We start from the raw sequence: 18,723 nt of genomic DNA on the forward strand, positions 1-18,723 counted from the left end.
ATACAAACCCGAAACCATCTCCTTTTGAAAATGCCAGGTTAGCAGGGGAGATTGTTCTTGAAACTCGAGAAGCAGGATTGCTGGTTCTGAACAACTCTCAGCAATCTACTTCTGGTGATTATGTCACCAAAGTGGACTTAGAGACAATGATGCAGAATCTGACAACCAATATTTCCAAGATCATTGCTGCTAAAGATCTCGGTAATGTATCCTTAACTTCTGTTGCTGATAGTCAGTTGATAATTGATTCGGGGGCTACAAACCACATGATATATAATCCAAATCTGTTATCTGATATAAAACAATCACATGGGTCGGTTTCCATAGCAAACGGACAATCTGTTCCTATTCAGGGAACTGGCACATTGAATATCTGTAACAAAGAAACTGATGCTTTGTATGTGCCAGACTTTACCAATAATCTTCTGTCCGTCCATAAGGTTGCTAGAGATCTCGATTGCTATGCTATCTTTGGTCCTAATGGTGTCAAATTTCAGGATATTAAGACTGGAAAAATTGTTGCTCAAGGAAGAACATCCAATGGTTTATACCTTCTCGAGCTGAACAATCCTACTGCAGTAGCCTTCAACTCCATATGGCATGATAGGCTTGGTCACCCTCATTCTCAAGCTTTAAAGTTGTTGTTTCCTCAAATTGTTTTCGATCATAAGACATGTGAATCCTGCATTTTAGGCAAACATTGCCGTGCAGTTTTTCCTATTTCAAAAACTATTTATGAAAGATGTTTTGACTTAGAACACTCGGATGTGTGGACTGCTCCCTGTTCTTCAAGGGAAAACTATAAATACTTTGTTAGTTTCATCGATGAGAAATCAAAATACACTTGGCTAACCATGCTTAAATCCAAAGGAGAAGTTTTTGATGCTTTTGTTAGGTTTCATGCCTACGTCCAGACGCAATACGGAGCTACTCTAAAGTGTCTGCGCTCGGACAACGGAGGCGAGTATGTCAACTCACGGTTCCAGCAGTACTTCTCGCACCATGGCATCGAACACCAATCATCATGTGCCCATACCCCCCAACAAAATGGGGTGGCTGAAAGAAAAAACAAACATCTTCTGGAAGTTGCCAGAACTTTAATGTTTCACCGACACATTCCGAAACGGTTTTGGTGTGATGCTGTCATGACTGCTTGTTTTTTGATTAACAGATTACCAACCAAAGTTCTGCGTGATATGTCTCCTTTCGAGGTACTGAACAATTCTAAACCTTCCCTTGATTTTCTGAAAATATTTGGTTGTTTGTGCTATGTTCTTGTGCCCGAAACTCAGCGGAATAAGCTGGATCCGAAAAGTATCAGGTGCGTGTTTCTTGACTATTCTACTCGACAGAAAGGGTACAAGTGTTATCAACCGGAAACTCGTAGATTATTTGTTTCTCGAGATGTCAGGTTTCTTGAGGATGTAAGTTACTTTGATCAACGAGATTGGAAGAATTTGGAGGATCTCTCTGAATCTGTTCCAGATTACAGCAACACCCTGAAGATCCTTCTTCATCAAGATGACTACATTTCCACACCTCCTGGCCCACACTCTACGCCAGGTAACACATCTGAAACTCTGATTCTTGATCACATTCGTAATCCTGCTTGTGCAAACAGGGAACCAGAGGTTGAAACAGAGGAACAATCTGATCATCAACCAGAAACAGCCATCGACAATCACCATAATGAACCTCATAACGTCCCACAGCATGATTCACATCCTCCAAACAGAGAAGTCAGACCCAACAGATTGGATGTTGCCCCATTACGCAGAAGCAACAGACACAGAAAGCCTTCCTACAAACTGAGGGATAATGCGAACCTGGTAACTCACCCTATCCAACATTTCTGCTCACTTACTCATTTGCCTCTTACCCATCAGTGTTTCTTGAGCAAAATCGATCAGGATTCTGAACCTCAGACTTTCGAAGAGGCTAAGAAACATGCAGTTTGGCGTAAGACTATGGAGGATGAGCTCTTGGCATTGCAAAACAATGACACGTGGGATATTGTCCCTTTGCCCAAGGACAAGAAACCTGTCGGATGCCGTTGGATTTACAAGATCAAATACTTAAGTAATGGTGATATTGAAAGACATAAAGCCCGGCTAGTAGCGAAAGGCTACACACAAACCTATGGGGAAGACTACAGTGATACATTTGCACCCGTTGCGAAACTACCCACGGTAAGAGTAATTCTGTCAATCGCTACTAATCTCTCTTGGGAGCTTTGGCAGATGGATGTCAAAAATGCTTTCCTCCAAATTGATCTAGAGGAAGAAATTTATATGCGCTTACCTCCTGGTCTTCTTGATCCATCACAAGCAAACAAGGTGTGCAAACTTAAGAAATCGATATATGGACTCAAACAATCCCCTCGCCAATGGTATGCAAAGCTTCATGATTCCTTATCACATCATAAGTTCAAAAGGAGTGAAAGCGACCATTCTCTCTTCACTTCACATTCCCAAAGAGGTATTGTTGTAGTCTTAGTATATGTCGACGACATCATTATCACGGGTAATGATTCTACAGGTATTAAAGAAACCAAACAATTTTTACATCGCGCTTTTGATATTAAAGATTTGGGAGAGCTAAGGTACTTTCTTGGAATAGAAGCTTCCTGAACTCCAGAGGGATTATTTCTATCTCAAAGGAAGTACACACTTGATTTGTTGAAAAGTGCAGGCAAATTAGGGGCAAAGCCGGTGAAGACTCCAATTGAAGCAGGCTACAAGTATCTTCCAGAGGGGGGAGCATTTGAAGATCCAGAACGTTATCGACGACTTGTTGGTAAGCTTATATACTTAACAATTACGAGACCTGACTTGTCGTTTGCTGTTGGACAGGTCAGTCAATTCATGCATTCTCCATGCCAACGCCATTGGATAATGGTGGAACGTATTCTCAAGTACCTCAAAGGATCTCCCGGAAAAGGCATCTGGATGAACCGCAACAACCGAACGGACATCATTGGCTACTGTGATGCTGACTGGGCGGGCGACCAACAAGACCGAAAATCAACTTCGGGATACTGTATGTTTATCGGGGGTAACCTAGCTACGTGGAAAAGCAAGAAACAAAATGTGGTTGCTAGATCGAGTGCAGAGGCTGAGTATCGTTCGATGGCGACCGCCACCAGTGAGCTCGTGTGGCTTAAGGCCTTACTCGGTGATATTGGGCTCCCAATAACCACACCTATCCCGCTTCATTGTGACAATCAAGCTGCTATACACATTGCCGCTAATCCCGTATTTCACGAACGGACAAAGCACATAGAGATTGATTGTCACTTTGTGCGGGAGAAGGTTACTCAAGGCATCATTTCTACACCTTACACGAGAAGTGAGGACCAACTTGCGGATTTACTCACTAAACCTCCGAATGTTAAGAATCACGACGCTTTACTATCCAAACTTGGTCTTGTTGACATCCACAAGCCAAACTTGAGGGGGGATGTAGAAGATATTGGAGGATCAGATATTGATGAATCCCAAGACTTAAGCTGAAGACAATATATCAAGCTGGATCTAAGGCTACGTATCACACTACATATATACATTTCCTTGTACACATCTAATCTCCCTTATTTTATGTTCTGTAAAATATCTTAGTTCCCATATACATATTGATGTAGTCTTTGTATATAACCTGTATCCTACGTTTGAATATAGGCAAGAGACATAATTCTTTTCTTCACATCCTCTAGTTTCTGATTCTCGGCCTTATACTTGATCCTTTTCGGTTCTTAACTCAAATCTCTCTTCCATCTCTGTTTTTCACAGGTATCCGCTCTCTATTAAGTCGGTTTCGTAGTGCAAACGCATTGCATATCAAAGCCTCTGATAGAAGCAGAGACTACTACCCCACACACTCGTGGTCAAAGAATTGAAACATTACAGCAGAAGGGGGAGGTATCAACGCACGGAACCAAACGCCATCAAGCTCGGTGGCAAATAAGAGTTTCAACATTTACAAAAAGAATACAACTCTCTTCATCCATCCTCTTACCAGACTCCAAAAGGAATCCCACGAGAAAATCAACTACAGTAAACAAAGCAGCCCCCGCTGAAACGAGCTGAAACATGGAGACATTTGTCCAGTGCCTTTAAGAGGTAGAAGAAAAGGCTACTAACCATGGCTCATGAGAATGCGTGAACAACTCGCTGGTGGGTTTATACTTTATAACCAGATTTGCAGCCAGTGAAGGATTGGACCGAAGCATGTCTTGAAACAGACAGCAAAGGAAAGACTGTCATTACATTCGATCGCTTATGATAAACTCTTCTGCATTGTCTTTTTGCCCGGTTGAATCAGTCATGTTCTTGCTTTGCGAATCTGAACCAGGGAGCGTAGACCCAAAAGCCTCGAGTGCTTCCAGGAAGAATCTCTTATTAGGTACAACCCCGTCTTTCTCCATTTGCTTCATCAGCGTCTGCACAAGCTCCTTCATGTTTGCTTTAGTGTATGCTTTGTACAGAAGCTTATATGTTGAAGCATCTGGACAAACTCGAGAAGCACGAGCATTCTGGAAAAGCTCATGTGCTTCATGGTGAAGACCATTCAGACAATAAACTTCAAGCATCGCATTGAGTGTGGACACCTTCAACTCCTTTTCTGATTGGACAATCTCATCAAATATCTCCCTAGCTTTGGAAACGCAGTCACAGTAACCGTACATGGTTATGAGACATTCATATGTAATAAAGCTTGCTCTGTATTTCATATCGTTCATCTTTTTGAATACCAACTCCGCCTTTTCTCTCAGACGAGCTTTCCCATAATTTATAATCATCGAATTGAATGTAGGCAGAGTTGGCCTCTCCTTGGACCGAAGCAAACTCCTGAACACTTGCTCCATCTTTTCGAACTCTTGCTTCTTCCCATACGAATCGATCAGCAAATTGAATGTGATGATATCTGGCTTGCATTGGTTACTCTTCATAAGAGCAAGAATAGACTCCATTTCCTTGATCATCCCATTCTTTCCGTATGCATCCATCACCCCATTAAAGGTGTAGATGTCAGGAGAAACTATGCTACTATCCAAATCTTGGAGCAAAGAATTCACTTGGTCTACTCTTCCCGCCTGAGCAAAGGCCCTCAAGAGGATATTATACGTCACAATGTTGGGCTGACACCGTTCCATCGTCTTCATTTTGTTGAAGTACCCGAGAGCTTTCTCCAGAGCTTTCGCCTTGTCTCGAGTGTGGAGATGTGCTGTTATAAGGGCATTGTAAACAGATGCATCAGGACGGCATCCACTGTTTCTCATCTCGGAAAAGAGCCACATCGCCATCCGAGTTTGACCCTTCTTTCCCATGACTGATATCAACTTCGAATACACGCCATTATCCGCAATGTACCAACGCTGCTTCTGCATCCACCTGAACACCTGAAGAACCAACCAAGTTACTGAGATGTAAGTGAAATCATGGTCATGAAGGCAACAGCTAACGATCTAAAAGAGCTTCATTCCGGAGAAGGCTATACCCAAACAACAGCAACCCAGAGGCTAAAAATCCAAACTTTCGTTCTAAAATTCAAGGGTTCAAAGACCCAGAAGCTGAAAACAAAATAACGCATTACCCAGAAGCTAAAAGTCACAAATTTAAGAGAGAGAGAAATCCAGAAGAGAAGGCAACAATGGTTAGAAGCAAACCTCGAGGCATTGCAGCCACTTGTCGCTCTTGCCAAGCTCTTCGAAAAGCATAAAGCAGTGTTCGCACCTTACGACCTTGACGTACTTATCAAGCGTCTTGACCAGTGGCTCTTTGTCGCTAAACCTCCCCATCAGGCTCCGGACCAGGACTCTGTTATCTCTCTCCGAAATCTCTTTCTCCGCCAGTTTCCTCTTTGATGGTGTCGCCGCACAGATAATCCGCATCGTCAATCTCCTCGCGCGGGATTTCGATGGAAGACGAAGCCATATGTGGTCAGAATTGTAATTTTGAGAGGAATTATGTGCGCAAGAGGACACGAAATCGGAGAAACGCAGAGACGAATATGATGACCATTTCACTGCCATTATTTTGGTGGGTTGCAGATGAAAAGGGAACGAGGTAGGGGTTCTGAGTTCTAACGGGTATAGATAAGGAGCACGAACGCAAAAAAAAAATGTTCACTTGAAATCTTTATATTAGTGAAAAAAATTGGACCGTTAAGATCGGGGGATTGAACCCGACGTGAATCGAACACGCAACCTTCTGATCTGGAGTCAGACGCGCTACCATTGCGCCACGGATCCGGGTGTGAAGGCTATTAATAATCATTTAGTAGATTGTGATAAACTCCAAAAGAAAAACGTAAGTAAATACGCCATATGACTAACTCAAATCAGACGCTACTAGAAGTAATACAAGAATGTGATTTGAGTTGTCCGAGTAATACGCCATTTGTGCGCGTGTTGTTTTTTACGAATGTCCGAGTTGCACTCGTCAAGAGATGAATCGGGGTGGTTGTATACATTGATGTATAATACCTCTAATTTAGGAAAGAGAGTTTGCATCAGAAGACCATTGCGAGTCTTTCCCTTCTTAAAATAGAAGACAACAAAGAGCCGGAAAAAAATGAAACTAGAAACAATAAATTAACAAAAAGACAAAACCGGCAACAAAAGGGTAATGCAAATGTTGTCATTTTAAAAAAAATATAAAATAAAAAAATACTCATGCAGCCATAGAGGCCCTCCAAACAAGACGAATTTTAGAAAACCCCAAATCTCGAAAGGGGTTAAATTAAAACTCCATTAACCAAAGAAAGAAAACAAGGGACGGACGTCCGTGCGATCGAGAAGGGGGAAGCCACCGTACGTACGTATGGGGGAGCCAAAGCCAAGAGTGAGCTGCGCTTCCTCCTCCACCACCGATTCATCCGCCGCCTCTCCATTGCCGTCTCCTCCTCCTCCTCCTCTGCCACGTCACCAACCGGTCACCCTCGTCCAACCTTCCCAGAAGAAGAAGAACAAAACTAAAGTCTTTCGGGTTTTCCGCTCCGTTTTTCGATCTTTTCCCATCATAACCCCTGCCTGCAAGATCCCCGTCCTCCCCGGCGGCGGCCTCCCCGACCCTTACCGAGGCTCCAGCGGTTCCCGAGTCACCGGAACCCTCTTCGGCTACCGGAAGGGCCGAGTCAGCCTCTCCATCCAGGAAACCCCTCGTTGTCTACCCTCTCTCGTCGTCGAGCTAGCCATGCAGACGATGGTTCTTCAGAAGGAGCTTAGCGCGGGGATGGTGAGGATAGCGCTCGAGACGGAGAAACGAGCCGATAAAGAGAAGATTCGGATAATGGATGAGCCCTTGTGGACGATGTATTGCAACGGGAAGAAGACGGGTTACGGCGTGAAACGTGACGCGACGGAGGAGGATCTGAACGTGATGGAATTGCTAAGGGCCGTGTCGATGGGAGCGGGAGTCTTGCCGGGAAACTCAGAGGCAGAGGGTCCAGATGGCGAGATGGCGTACATGAGGGCATACTTCGAACGCGTTGTCGGATCCAAAGATTCCGAGACCTTTTACATGTTGAGTCCGGAAGGGAATAACGGACCCGAACTTAGTATTTTCTTCGTCAGGGTTTGAGTTTTTTGTTCCTTTTGACAACCTTGTATACGGTGTACTTGTATCTACGTACGTACGGAAGAGGCATGCATGCATGGATCTTGATAGTTACGTATGGTTGAGGAGAGATGAAATGTACGATAGTTTTTCTTGGTGGCGAGGGTTTCGGGGTTTGAAGGAAGGATGACTCATGTATTGATCGTAGGTTATAATAAATCAGCCAATGAGATTTTTTTGTTGTTGCTTTGAATACGTGCAAATAACTCACTACTTGTAACTTGTAAGCATAGAGTTCAGATGGAACTGGACGTACGAGAAAAATCTCATTTATGTCGTCACTGAGACAGTTTTGACTAAGAATGTCGAAACGAGCCCGACTCACGAGTTGGCTCGTGGCTCGTCAGAAAACGAACGATTTGAACCATAATTTTTTCAGTTTATTAAAAAACGAGCCTACGAGTCACACTCATTGAACACGTGGCGGTAAGGAGCCAGTTCGGCGAGCTAGTGAACTGCTCAACGAGCTGATTTTTTTTTAAAAAAATAAATTTATATAAAAAAACTCTAATATAATTTTATATTCTTTTTTTCTCATATCATTCATATGATATTATAAATATCCTAATTATTATGGTGGTGATAATTTAAAATATTAAATGAAAATTTGAGTATAAATATAAAAATGTTATTGAAATATATTTTGTTGTTATTATCTATTTAAATTATTTTTTATTAAACTATTATTAGATTATTTTTTTATCTTTTGAAATCTCAATCAATATTTTTTTTATGTAGTTTATGATATTGAAGTTTTATTATTATTTTAGGTATTTATTTAAATTTATATTTAAATTTAGAATAAATATAAATAAAAAATTATTATATATTTCTAACCCAACGATGCGAACGATTTGAGCCGATATTTTTCTGGCTCATTAAAAAATGAGTCTAACGAACTGAATTCAAAACGATATGAGCCAAATGAGTCGAGTTAAAAACGATCCGACATCCTAATTTTGATGCATTATCCACACGCATCAAAACTATTTTATACACATATTCGGTTTATCTTTTTTTTTGTATGAAATATTTTTTTCCTGTTAAGAATTATGTAGTTTCATTATTCTCTAAGATTATATTTAAAATTAAAAATTTATTTATTTGGTATTTGAATTTTGTTTCCATCTTGTGAGAACGTGAGCGACGGGGACTCAAAAAAAATAAATAAATAAATAATATTATTAATAATAAGAGGTAGAGATTTAGCTTGGAACACGCCACGATAATGTCCTCCACAGCAACCACTCCCGCCGACACGAGCGTCGAATACCCATCACCGGTAAATTCTCCGCCGTCGTCGCCAATTCCGTCATTGCCATTCGACGTCGTGTTGAACTGCGTGGCGCGCATCCCGAGATGTCATCACTCGACCCTCTCTCTCGTCTCCAAGAGCTTCCGGTCACTCCTCACTTCGCCGGATTGCTACACTTTGCGCTCCGATCTCGGCTTCTCCGAACCTCTCCTCCATGTCTGCTTCTCTACTCCTGATCTCTCCTCCCGCTGGTTCACTCTTCGCCGCACCCCGCATCGAACCCTACACGGCGCGACGAGTATGAAGTCCACCGGCAATCGTTTGGTCCCCGTCTCGTCGATTTCGTCTCCGACAAGGTTGGGATCTTCCGTTGTAGCTGTGGGTTCGGAGATTTACGTTATCGGCGGATCAATTGATGGCGTGCCCTCTTCGAGCGTGTGGGTTCTCGATTGCAGATTCCACACTTGGCGCCGAGGCCCCGATATGGGTGAGCCCCGCGAATATGCTGCCGCTTGCGACGTTGAAGGGAAGATACACGTGATAGCTGGGTGCGAGTCTGATAAGAACAAATGGGTCGAGACGTTCGATCTAAAGACTCAATCTTGGGAGTCCGTGACAGGAAAAGACACGAATCTCGGCGGTAAGAGAGCAAGCGGAATCGCAGTGTTTGATGGAAAGGTTTACTTCATGGATGAGAGGAACAACTTCTTCTACGATCCCAAGAAAGGTACATTGGAGACGGCGGCGCAAGCGGGGCTGTTTGTGCATTGGAGGTGGGGGAGCAGGAGTTGGTGCGTGGTCGGTAATGAATTGTACTGTTGTGACACTATGGGGAAGATAAGGGGTTACGATATGGAGGAGGGAGTGTGGAGAGAAGTGAAGGGTGTAGAAGCACTGCGCAAGTTTCTTTGGCTCTGTGCTGCAATGGCGTGCCATGGTGGAAAGCTGGTTGTCTTCTGGTACGGCCACTGGGACAGCGGCGGTCGGGGGAAAAGCGAGATTTGGTGTGCCGAGATTGCATTGGAACGGCATTCCGACGGAGAGATTTGGGGTTCGGTTGAGTGGTTTGATGTTGTCCTCACAGTAGACAATATGTCTCAGATTCCGCATTCCTTGACCGTTTCAGTTTGATTAATCGTGAGAGGGCATTGAATTCTCAGTCAGGTTCTGTAATATTTGATGAACTGCTTCCGTCAAAAAAAACATCATTCATTATATCTTGAAATCTCAATGGTATTGATTAAGCCAACATTAGACATGCGGGTACCATCCTTTTTTCTGTTGTATAAACTCACTCTCATATTATCAGGCGGACTCCTCAATGGCTTGAATGCACTCGAGTACAGTCGATTTGTTCGTCATTGCAGCCATTAGGGCTTCGTGGATCGCCTTGTTGTTCTTCAGCAGAGATCCCGCGTACAGAACCTGCGTTTTGTTGTAACGTTTTATGTCTGAATGCAAGCAGTTCACTGTCCAAACCAAGTAAGTGTTCTGAGAGAGAACTTACGGCCCATCTGGTGAGATTTTGCTGCTGATCGTTGCTAAGTTTGGGAGTGCTTCTGTTTATGAATCTCTGCAGAAAACCGGTTTTCCAGATCAGATTGGAGGTGCTGGTATAGAGAAGAGATTGGAGGAGGAACTAAAAGAACCTGAAGAGTGAAGAGATCCGCGGACTGGCCAACCACTTTGTCATACTTGAGCCCCTCTGCCGTAAGTCCAGCCATTGCTATGACTGCCAGCCTGAAATCGAGAAGAGCTAATTTTGTCTTACAGTCACTCCACAGTAGCAAATGGGCAAAAAAAAGTGAACACAAGGGTTCAATACCAGCTTTGAAAGCAAAGCCTTTTGAACTTGATTTTTTCTTCTGTTTGATCAATCAAAAGCTTCTTTGGAATGAACAATACTGTACCTATCGAGCTCCTTTGCATCAAGCTGACCGCTGTATATCAATTGCTCTAGTCTTTTATCGATGAGATTGACGTGTTCTTTCCCAATGTCTAAGGAATACCCAAGTATCGGAAGTCCAAGCAAATAAGCGACTGCAAGAACGATGAATGGATCTTGGATTTGGATGGCTGTCTGGATAACTTTCAAATCAATGGGTCTAAGGGTGTTGTTACCTAAGAAGTGGGCAGCTTCATGGCTGGCTATCCGTTCTTGATAATCAGGGAAGAAGGTTGAAAACCCTGAGATAGCAGCTTGAAGAAGCCTACAGAGATGGGACAAAAGAACAGAGAGACATAAAAGCAAAGCTCAGGTAAACACATGTACTGGGCAAATCAACAAGATATTGCAGAATGCGGTTTGTTCTTACCCTGGGGAAATGCTTCCGACGGCTAAAACCACCAAAGAAATGCTCCCAATCAAGTAAGGTAGAAAGAAGCCCCAATCCTGTCAAATACGCCATAGTAAGCCATCCAAAAACAGAGTACTAAGAAGAAGAAGAAGAAGAAGAAGAAGAAGGGATGTTGGGTTTACCCCAGGAAGCTGGCCAGCGAGGACAGCTAAGAAGCTAGTTGTTCCGACCACTGTGAAAAGAAAAGCCGCCTGTATTACACAAAACCTCAACAGACAAGAGTTAAAAAATGTCTCAGCTAATCTTTGAGTTGGGCATTAAGACAACAAGAAGTCCACAGCATTATAAACTCACATCGTTCCTGACACTAGGGATTGCGAGGTTCTCTGCATTCTTGATTCCCAGAGTTGTGAGCTCCCGAAGCGATGTCTGATGGAATTTATCCATTTGATTTGAACGTAAGAAAATAGAACGTGGCATTGATCAGAACCACAACGGAGGGTAGAGAGATAGATATACACCGTACGGCGGGAGAGGTATGGCTGAGAGCTCCATTTCTTTGCCCAGCCTGCTTCACTCAACCGATCAAGAGCTTCCTTCACCCCATCACTATCTTTCTGCATCATCATCATCATCATCATCCCATTTTACCAAAATCCAGAAAAGAACCCACTTTCGAAATGTGTACGTAATAAATGTATCGATTTTGTAGTTATATATACGAAATCTGGGCAGAGTTCATCCAAAAAACAAAAAAGATGTTTGTGCAAGTAAGTGAACAGAAAAGGAAGGACCTTGTTAATGGCGGAATCGAGAGAAGTGAAATCGATTCCAGGTGCAGCGGGGGAAGACGAAGACGCCGAAGCCGCTGAAGGAAACGGAAGGTATCGACTGTGGAAACGGAAGCTCCATTGAGTTCCCTTGAAACTGTAACGCCGATGAAACGAAGAGAACGGAGTAAAACACGATGAAGAAACAGAGGCAACAGATAATGTAACCATAGTTTCTGAAATTGGAGGAGATTCTGAGGAAATCTTGATTTGCTTACGAACGCAGAACGTTTGGACATCCTTTTCCCCCAGTTTTCTTTGTGACTGGGACGAAGGGAAGGGAAGAGAGCGCGTGGACTTCTACTCGCCACGTAGTGTTCGCTGCCACATCAGCAAATAAAATAATAAGAAAAAATACAAAAATGTAACTGTTGAGAGTGGGATTTGAACCCACGCCCTTTCGGACCAGAACCTTAATCTGGCGCCTTAGACCAACTCGGCCATCTCAACTTTTGCTTTTTATTTGAAAATAATTAAATTATCTTAATCTACCAATTGGGCCCGATAGGCCATCACCCAAACCTCTTTCTAACAAAAATGTAATGGGCCGTATCAGTTTGGCCCATTATCTACCCCTCCTCCCACATGTTGCAGAGCACACGTCACACAGAGACCTCGATCGAGCAGAGACTCGCTCATTGTCGGGATTCATGGCGGCCTCCAACACCGATGACGCACTAGAGACCCCGTCGCCGCCTCCACTGCCGTTGGTTCCATCTCTGTCATACGATGTTGCTCTGAATTGCATCGCTCGTGTCTCGAGATTTGATCATCCGAACCTCTCTCTCGTCTCCAAGAGCGTTCGATCTGTCCTCGCTTCGTCTGAACTCTACGTGACTCGCTCCTTCCTCGGCTTCTCCGAACACTTCATCTATGTCTCCTTCCGACTCCCTCCTGGTCCTTGTTCCCGGTGGTTCACTCTCCGCCGCAAAACCCACCGGACCCTACCCACCGCGACGAATTCGAATAGGACTGGTTTTTTGCTTGTTCCCATTCCATCGCCGCCTTCTCCGCCTCCGGTTGGATCCGCCTACGTTGTGGTGGGTTCTGAGATTTACGTGATCGGTGGATGCACCGGTGATGTCCCTTCATCGAGTGTGTGGGTTCTGGATTGCCGATTTCACACGTGGCGTCGAGCCCCCAACATGCGGGTGGCTCGGGAATTCGCTGCTGCGGGTGTTGTCGATGGGAAGCTGTATGTGATCGGAGGATGCGTGGTGGATAATTGGGCGAGATCCGTAAACTGGGCTGAGGTTTTCGATCCAAAGTCGCAAACTTGGGAGCCAGTGCCGAGCCCTGACGTGGAGGTGCGTGAGAAGTGGATGCACGCGAGCGCGGTGATGGAGGGGAAAGTTTACGCCATGGCCGATAGGAAGGGTGTGGTTTACGAGCCGAAGGAAGGGAGATGGGACGTGCCCGAGAAGAGGCTGGACTTGGGTTGGAGAGGAAGGGCGTGTGTGATTGAGAACGTCTTGTTTTGCTACGACTACGTGGGTAAGATAAGAGGGTATGATCCCAAAGGGAGAGTCTGGAGAGAACTGAAGGGCGTGGAAGGGCTGCCTAAGTTTCTCTGCGGGGCTACGATGGCGAATTGTGGTGGAAAGCTGGCGGTTTTGTGGGAAGGAAAGAAGGGGAGTGGGGGTTCTGGGAAGACAGAGATTCGCTGTGCAGAGATAGCAGTTGAAAGGCGTGGAGAAGGAGAGATATGGGGGACACTCTTGTGGTCCGATGTAGTGCTTACAGTCCCCAACGCGTCTGCCATTGTTAGCTGTGTAGCCGTTAATGTCTGATGATATAATGAGATGGGCTTGAACTGGGAGTGGCATGAACAGTTAGCTGATCTTCATGTTCGAGCATTTCTTGTTTTGCCTATGACATTTGGTACCTTCTGTTAGTGTTTGGCTTTGACTATTTTACAGAAATAATTCAAGTGTCCCTGGGATTTGGCAAATGTAATGTACTTGTTCTTCTTCTCTATCCAATCTTGTGTGGTGTATATATAAAATGATGCCCATAGAAACCTAATCTGAGCAAGAGGGATACAAATTGTGTATATATACAAATGTTACCAATCATCCGCATTTCAAAATGACACTGTTGAATCCCGCATCCAAAAATCAGAAAGGGGAAAAAAATCTGACAATGCATATTATTGATAAGTTCTTGCCATCTGCCACAAGAAAAACTAGAGAGGTCTCTCGGCAATAATCAATCATATACCGTCTTCACAGTTCAGGAAGCTCAGGACTTGCTCAAAGGCCTGTTGATATGTGAGCTTCATGTTAAGCAAACCGACCAAACCGGTATATATATATATATATATAGAGAGAGAGAGAGAGAGAAGAGGGATTGACAAACCTCGACGGCTATTTCGGCCGGAGAGAGATCTGAGATGTCTCCGTAGCCGAGCTTGGCTGCAATATCTGCACAACATGAATACCATATTCAGCTAGTTGAAGATAAAAAGTTACAGAAGGGTTTAAATGAATGGGAAGAGGTGATGTATTTCCTCAACATCTCTTCAAATGGCCAAAAGATTGGAGCAAAAGAACTGAAAAAGGATGATGGGTCGGAAAGGACATTTACTTTCCAAGGAGACTGTAGCGTTTGCGTTTGTGTATGCTTCACCCCTCTCTTCCCAAATCGTCGAAAGGCGCTTGAAAGCCTACATGCAATACATCACTCTCTTGCGTTTGTGTTTTTATCATAACATACAAGTACAAGTACAAGTAAAAGAAAGGGCATACCACTGTGTATGCATCCCCTGATTCTTGGTGTAAGAGTGGCCGTGAATCAGTTCCTACTGCAGCAATTCTGTGAGCCAAGGCTTCCAGTGGAACATCTAACCAGACGCTGATTCCTTTATGCATATACTTCCTGACGATGATGTAGTTATAATCGGATGATGCATCTTATAATGTAAAAAAGAGTAATGAATGCCCGAATAACAAGATCTTGGCCCCAGTTCCATAGTTCCGACAGGCTGAGAGAAAACAAACCAGTTAACGGGTCTTATAACCGCACCCCCGCCAGTTGAAACAACGACTCGATACATAAGAGAGAGCTTCTTCAGCGTCTCAGTCTACAAGGAAACCAATGCTTAAGAACGTAAACCCAACAAGTTTATCTCGAGTGACGAGATTCTCAATGCTAGAAGAATCCATGATCTTTTGAATCATGTTCGAATCCCAAGCTAACCTCCTTTTCTCTAAAGAAACTTTCTCCATAATGCTTAAAGATCTCAGCAACAGTGCTCTCGTTCATTGCCTGCTCGATCAAAGTGTCACTGAAAACATCCCAAATAAATGAACAAAGCCAATACGTTTCCATTCATTTTCCAACGCAGAATACACAGTTGAAGGGCAACGGCATACCAATCAAAGAATGAATAACCAAGTGCTTTTGACATTAGCTTGCCCACCGTTGTCTTTCCAGAACCCATCATTCCTGCATCCGATTGGGAATACGTTGTAATTGTCTACATTTAGCAAACAATAACCAATCGTATAAACAGGATTAGAGGAAAGAAACTAACCGACAAGATATATAGATTGTCCATTTAAGTATGGCTTCACCTCCTCTGCTTTTCTCTGCAAAGCTCAAGCATCCAGGGAGATTCAATACGAGATTATGGTAATTGACGACACTGTCTTGAAGCTGTTAAAGGGTATTGTTACTTGCCTTCAAAATTAATTCTTCATCAAAGCGAGAACGAACAATTCCAGCCTCCAACACGGAAGCTACAGACGAGAAAAGACAGAAATGGATCTCCACCACCATCAAATGATGAACATTGGAAGCAACCAGATCACAGAATGAAACACATCACATGCAAAAGATATAAACTTTGAAACCCAGTTGAACCCGGCAATAGGCAAGAATGATTCTCACATGTTTTTGAATCATTATAGGTACAAGAGATCATAGACATCAAACTATTCAAATGCTTTTTCGTGACAAACCTGGAGAATTCTTGTCAGAACATGAAACCCCTGAAGAAACTGATCGATGCCGATCGCTTCTTTCGCCCGGCTGCAAGCGAGCTACAGCAAGAGATTTAAGCCTTTTCTCTTCCCTTGCTTGCAGAGACAACCGCAAAGAACCACCCTGCTTCCCCCCGAACTTTCTCCGATCAATCCATAACGGGTACTGAAACCTCTGAGCAGTAGCTGCTTCCATGATTAGCCGTTACAAGAAAGAAGCTGAGCGCTTGAATTGAACTCGGAATCCCTGCAAAAGCAGACAATGCAATTGGAAATTCTAGCAAGATTCTGACCAAAGCAAAAAGCTGAAACTTAAGCCGAGTGGCACCGCCTGAATACCAGTTCTCCCAAAAATGAAACTAAAAATCAAGACTTTAAACGCAATCAAGAAAGCAAAGATCCTCCCAATAAATTATGAGGTGAGGCCAAAACTCTCATTGGTTTCGCTACGCGACAGAAGTGAATCCGACCAGAAACACAAACTGAATTCAACCACCATAAAATTTACACAATGCCCGTTGAGAAGCTAATCTAATTCGGCTAAAAAAACCCCACATTTAGAGACACTAATCCAGAAAGAACAATAGCACGCTCGATACTCCAGGAAATTTTCCTTTTCCTTTTCAATTTTACCACCGACCAAACAGAAAACTGACGGCTGAAACCGCCTCAGGACACCAACAAGGTCAGAAACAGGAGACCCAGAAAGAAATACCTGAGATTATCCTTCGCCGGCGGCGCTAACTATACGAAAAGAGAACCCTTAATATAAAAGTCTCCACCTTTATCTCTCACCCAGATCGATTCATTTGATTTGTGATTTTTTTCTTCTTAATCTGTTCTAATAATAAACAATATGAAGGCGGAAGGGGTTGAGTAAGGGTGAACAGTGATTAGCATCCTTTTGATTGCAAACTTAACCTAACAAACATGTTTTTTTTTTTGTAATTATATCGTTGAAGGTCGGTGGTAGGTGGTAACTGTAATAAGATAGGTTTTGTGATAGGAAAATAGACATGGATGGTGTGTGTTTCTCCTGACATGGAAAGAAACCACTCTCCCTCCCATGTTCCCTCCTCTCCTCTTGGTCCGAGTTTTCTTTTTCTGCCCTTCTTCGTACTCTTTAATAATTCACCGAAAACCCTCCGCGCCTGCCAACTCAAATAAAAATGATGATGTGGCAATAACTTGGTTTTCAAGTTATGTAGACATCATCAAAATTATGACACATCACCATTACAAACAAAAATAAATTACATAATTATTTAAATTAATTTATATACATATAAATTCACATATATATATATTAAATATAAAATTATTTATAACTAATAAAACATATATATATATATATATATATTATAAATTACATTAAAAATAATATATATATATACATATTATTTGTTAATATATATTGGTATATGTTAGTTATAATTATTTTTATTATAATATGTATATTAGTTATATATGTATATGTTATATATATAACTACAATATATATATATATATATATATATATATATTGTATAGTATAACTAATACATATACATATTACAACAAAAATAATTATAAGTAATACATACACATATAATTATAAATAATATATATATATATATGTTTTATTAGTTATAAGTAATTTTATATTTAATATATATTTAATATATATATATATATGTGTGAATTTATATATATATAAATTAATTTAAATAAATTATGTTATTTATTTTTATTTAAAATGATGATGTGTCATAATTTTGATGATGTGTATATAACTTGGAAGCCAAGTCATTGCCACATCATCATTTTTGTTTGAGTTGGCAGACACCGGGTGTTTTCGGTGAATTATTAACAAGTTTGGAGTTTTTTTGGTTAATCATACTAAGTATAGGGTTTAATTGGTAAACAAAAAAGTACATGGTTTTTTCGTTGACGTGGGAAGAGTACAGGGTTTTTATGGCGATTTCTCCTTAATTATTTATACAAATTATTATACCCGTGTTATGTAAATGTAATAGTATCGAAACAATAATTCATTAAACACCGACAGTTGGTGGTCTAATGGATGACATGTGACAAAGTCATACTGAGGGACGTAATTCGATTCTATTGGTGGAAATCGATAGTAATTTTTAGACTAAAATGATCCATATACAAAGGGTGATTCTGAATCTAAGATAGATGTAGTTGGATGAGAGATGTCGGTTACTTATTAAAAAAAAGAGTAAAGCTAATAACAATAAAATGCCAAAGAAGATAATGACTTAACATCAAGAGCCCAAGTAGTTGTTGGGTGGGCTTCGTTAGAAGCCCAATAACCGGAGATAACCGGTACGAATCGATCAGGCCCGGTTTTTGTTCTCTCGCATCAACTTATATAGTATAATCAGACGGTGAGATACTTATTTCTGGATGCATCCCTTTAAAAGAGTTGTAACTCGTAGGCTTTGATGGTATGTCGAGTACGTGAATTTTGTGATAATTGTCACCTCAACACTATTTGGACCGACTAAATGGTATTATAATGAATTCATTAGATATTTATAAAAAAAGATAGTAGCGCATGCGTACCCAAAAAGGGAATCAAACATTAATACTTTCATGTTTTGTAAAGGGGCTGGATACATGTTTACATGGTGTGTGTCTGTGTCAAACTTCTTAGCAAAGAAGGAAGGCTTTTACTATTAGTCTTCTCATTTTCAATAAATTTCACGTCGCTTTCGATGCCCGGGGGGGGGGGGGGCA

General features: G+C 42.2%; 6 protein-coding genes and 2 non-coding genes across 8 annotated transcripts; 3 read left to right on the forward strand and 5 right to left on the reverse strand.

Moving 5' to 3' along the window:
- Positions 1-3,916: 3,916 nt before the first annotated feature.
- LOC104807720 (pentatricopeptide repeat-containing protein At4g39620, chloroplastic) lies at positions 3,917-6,100 on the reverse strand. The gene is made up of 2 exons (XM_010533110.2): positions 5,666-6,100; positions 3,917-5,398 (listed from the first exon to the last, which is right to left on the reverse strand). Exons 1-2 carry the CDS (start codon positions 6,029-6,031, stop codon positions 4,262-4,264), a joined length of 1,503 nt encoding a protein of 500 aa, XP_010531412.1. The 5' UTR covers positions 6,032-6,100; the 3' UTR covers positions 3,917-4,261.
- Positions 6,101-6,178: 78 nt separating this feature from the next.
- On the reverse strand, positions 6,179-6,250 carry TRNAW-CCA. Its single transcript has one exon. It is a non-coding gene; the product is annotated as a tRNA-Trp (tRNA).
- Positions 6,251-6,728: 478 nt separating this feature from the next.
- Positions 6,729-7,897, forward strand: LOC104807721 (protein MIZU-KUSSEI 1). The gene has a single exon (XM_010533111.2). It carries the CDS (start codon positions 6,822-6,824, stop codon positions 7,578-7,580), a length of 759 nt encoding a protein of 252 aa, XP_010531413.1. The 5' UTR covers positions 6,729-6,821; the 3' UTR covers positions 7,581-7,897.
- Positions 7,898-8,801: 904 nt separating this feature from the next.
- LOC109116437 (F-box/kelch-repeat protein SKIP6-like) lies at positions 8,802-10,086 on the forward strand. Its single transcript, XM_019201855.1, has one exon. The coding sequence runs from the start codon at positions 8,845-8,847 to the stop codon at positions 10,000-10,002; it is 1,158 nt and encodes a 385-aa protein (XP_019057400.1). The 5' UTR covers positions 8,802-8,844; the 3' UTR covers positions 10,003-10,086.
- LOC104807722 lies at positions 10,067-12,247 on the reverse strand. The gene is made up of 10 exons (XM_010533112.1): positions 11,963-12,247; positions 11,690-11,785; positions 11,523-11,597; positions 11,351-11,419; positions 11,187-11,263; positions 10,993-11,081; positions 10,782-10,911; positions 10,521-10,611; positions 10,379-10,444; positions 10,067-10,296 (listed from the first exon to the last, which is right to left on the reverse strand). The coding sequence occupies exons 1-10, from the start codon at positions 12,167-12,169 to the stop codon at positions 10,177-10,179; spliced, it is 1,020 nt and encodes a 339-aa protein (XP_010531414.1). The 5' UTR covers positions 12,170-12,247; the 3' UTR covers positions 10,067-10,176.
- A 120-nt stretch (positions 12,248-12,367) lies between these two features.
- TRNAL-AAG lies at positions 12,368-12,448 on the reverse strand. Its single transcript has one exon. It is a non-coding gene; the product is annotated as a tRNA-Leu (tRNA).
- Positions 12,449-12,589: 141 nt separating this feature from the next.
- On the forward strand, positions 12,590-13,969 carry LOC104807868 (F-box/kelch-repeat protein SKIP6). Its single transcript, XM_019201887.1, has one exon. It carries the CDS (start codon positions 12,649-12,651, stop codon positions 13,786-13,788), a length of 1,140 nt encoding a protein of 379 aa, XP_019057432.1. The 5' UTR covers positions 12,590-12,648; the 3' UTR covers positions 13,789-13,969.
- A 67-nt stretch (positions 13,970-14,036) lies between these two features.
- LOC104807723 (shikimate kinase 1, chloroplastic-like) lies at positions 14,037-17,057 on the reverse strand. Its single transcript, XM_010533114.1, has 11 exons — positions 16,697-17,057; positions 15,961-16,228; positions 15,680-15,738; positions 15,534-15,588; positions 15,373-15,445; positions 15,197-15,284; positions 14,998-15,080; positions 14,746-14,875; positions 14,585-14,663; positions 14,357-14,421; positions 14,037-14,258 (listed from the first exon to the last, which is right to left on the reverse strand). Exons 2-11 carry the CDS (start codon positions 16,175-16,177, stop codon positions 14,211-14,213), a joined length of 897 nt encoding a protein of 298 aa, XP_010531416.1. The 5' UTR covers positions 16,178-16,228; positions 16,697-17,057; the 3' UTR covers positions 14,037-14,210.
- Positions 17,058-18,723: the final 1,666 nt, after the last annotated feature.

Source organism: Tarenaya hassleriana, unplaced genomic scaffold (assembly GCF_000463585.1).
Source record: "Tarenaya hassleriana unplaced genomic scaffold, ASM46358v1 Cleome13, whole genome shotgun sequence".
Lineage (NCBI taxonomy): Eukaryota > Viridiplantae > Streptophyta > Magnoliopsida > Brassicales > Cleomaceae > Tarenaya > Tarenaya hassleriana.

What these genes read in the sequence shown, in the direction of transcription:
- LOC104807721 (XM_010533111.2), top strand. Translation starts at nt 6,822, where the DNA reads ATGGGGGAGCCAAAGCCAAGAGTGAGCTGCGCTTCCTCCTCCACCACC.
- LOC104807720 (XM_010533110.2), bottom strand. Translation starts at nt 6,031, where the DNA reads ATGGCAGTGAAATGGTCATCATATTCGTCTCTGCGTTTCTCCGATTTC. An exon ending in AGTGGCTGCAATGCCTCGAG is followed by an intron (nt 5,399 to 5,665) that starts GTTTGCTTCTAA and finishes TTGGTTCTTCAG; the next exon opens with GTGTTCAGGTGGATGCAGAA.
- LOC109116437 (XM_019201855.1), top strand. Translation starts at nt 8,845, where the DNA reads ATGTCCTCCACAGCAACCACTCCCGCCGACACGAGCGTCGAATACCCA.
- LOC104807868 (XM_019201887.1), top strand. Translation starts at nt 12,649, where the DNA reads ATGGCGGCCTCCAACACCGATGACGCACTAGAGACCCCGTCGCCGCCT.
- LOC104807723 (XM_010533114.1), bottom strand. Translation starts at nt 16,177, where the DNA reads ATGGAAGCAGCTACTGCTCAGAGGTTTCAGTACCCGTTATGGATTGAT. An exon ending in CAGGGGATGCATACACAGTG is followed by an intron (nt 14,664 to 14,745) that starts GTATGCCCTTTC and finishes TATTGCATGTAG; the next exon opens with GCTTTCAAGCGCCTTTCGAC. An exon ending in CGGCCGAAATAGCCGTCGAG is followed by an intron (nt 14,259 to 14,356) that starts GTTTGTCAATCC and finishes ACATATCAACAG; the next exon opens with GCCTTTGAGCAAGTCCTGAG.
- LOC104807722 (XM_010533112.1), bottom strand. Translation starts at nt 12,169, where the DNA reads ATGGTTACATTATCTGTTGCCTCTGTTTCTTCATCGTGTTTTACTCCG. An exon ending in TCGCTGGCCAGCTTCCTGGG is followed by an intron (nt 11,264 to 11,350) that starts GTAAACCCAACA and finishes CGTATTTGACAG; the next exon opens with GATTGGGGCTTCTTTCTACC. An exon ending in TGAAGCTGCCCACTTCTTAG is followed by an intron (nt 10,912 to 10,992) that starts GTAACAACACCC and finishes TCGTTCTTGCAG; the next exon opens with TCGCTTATTTGCTTGGACTT.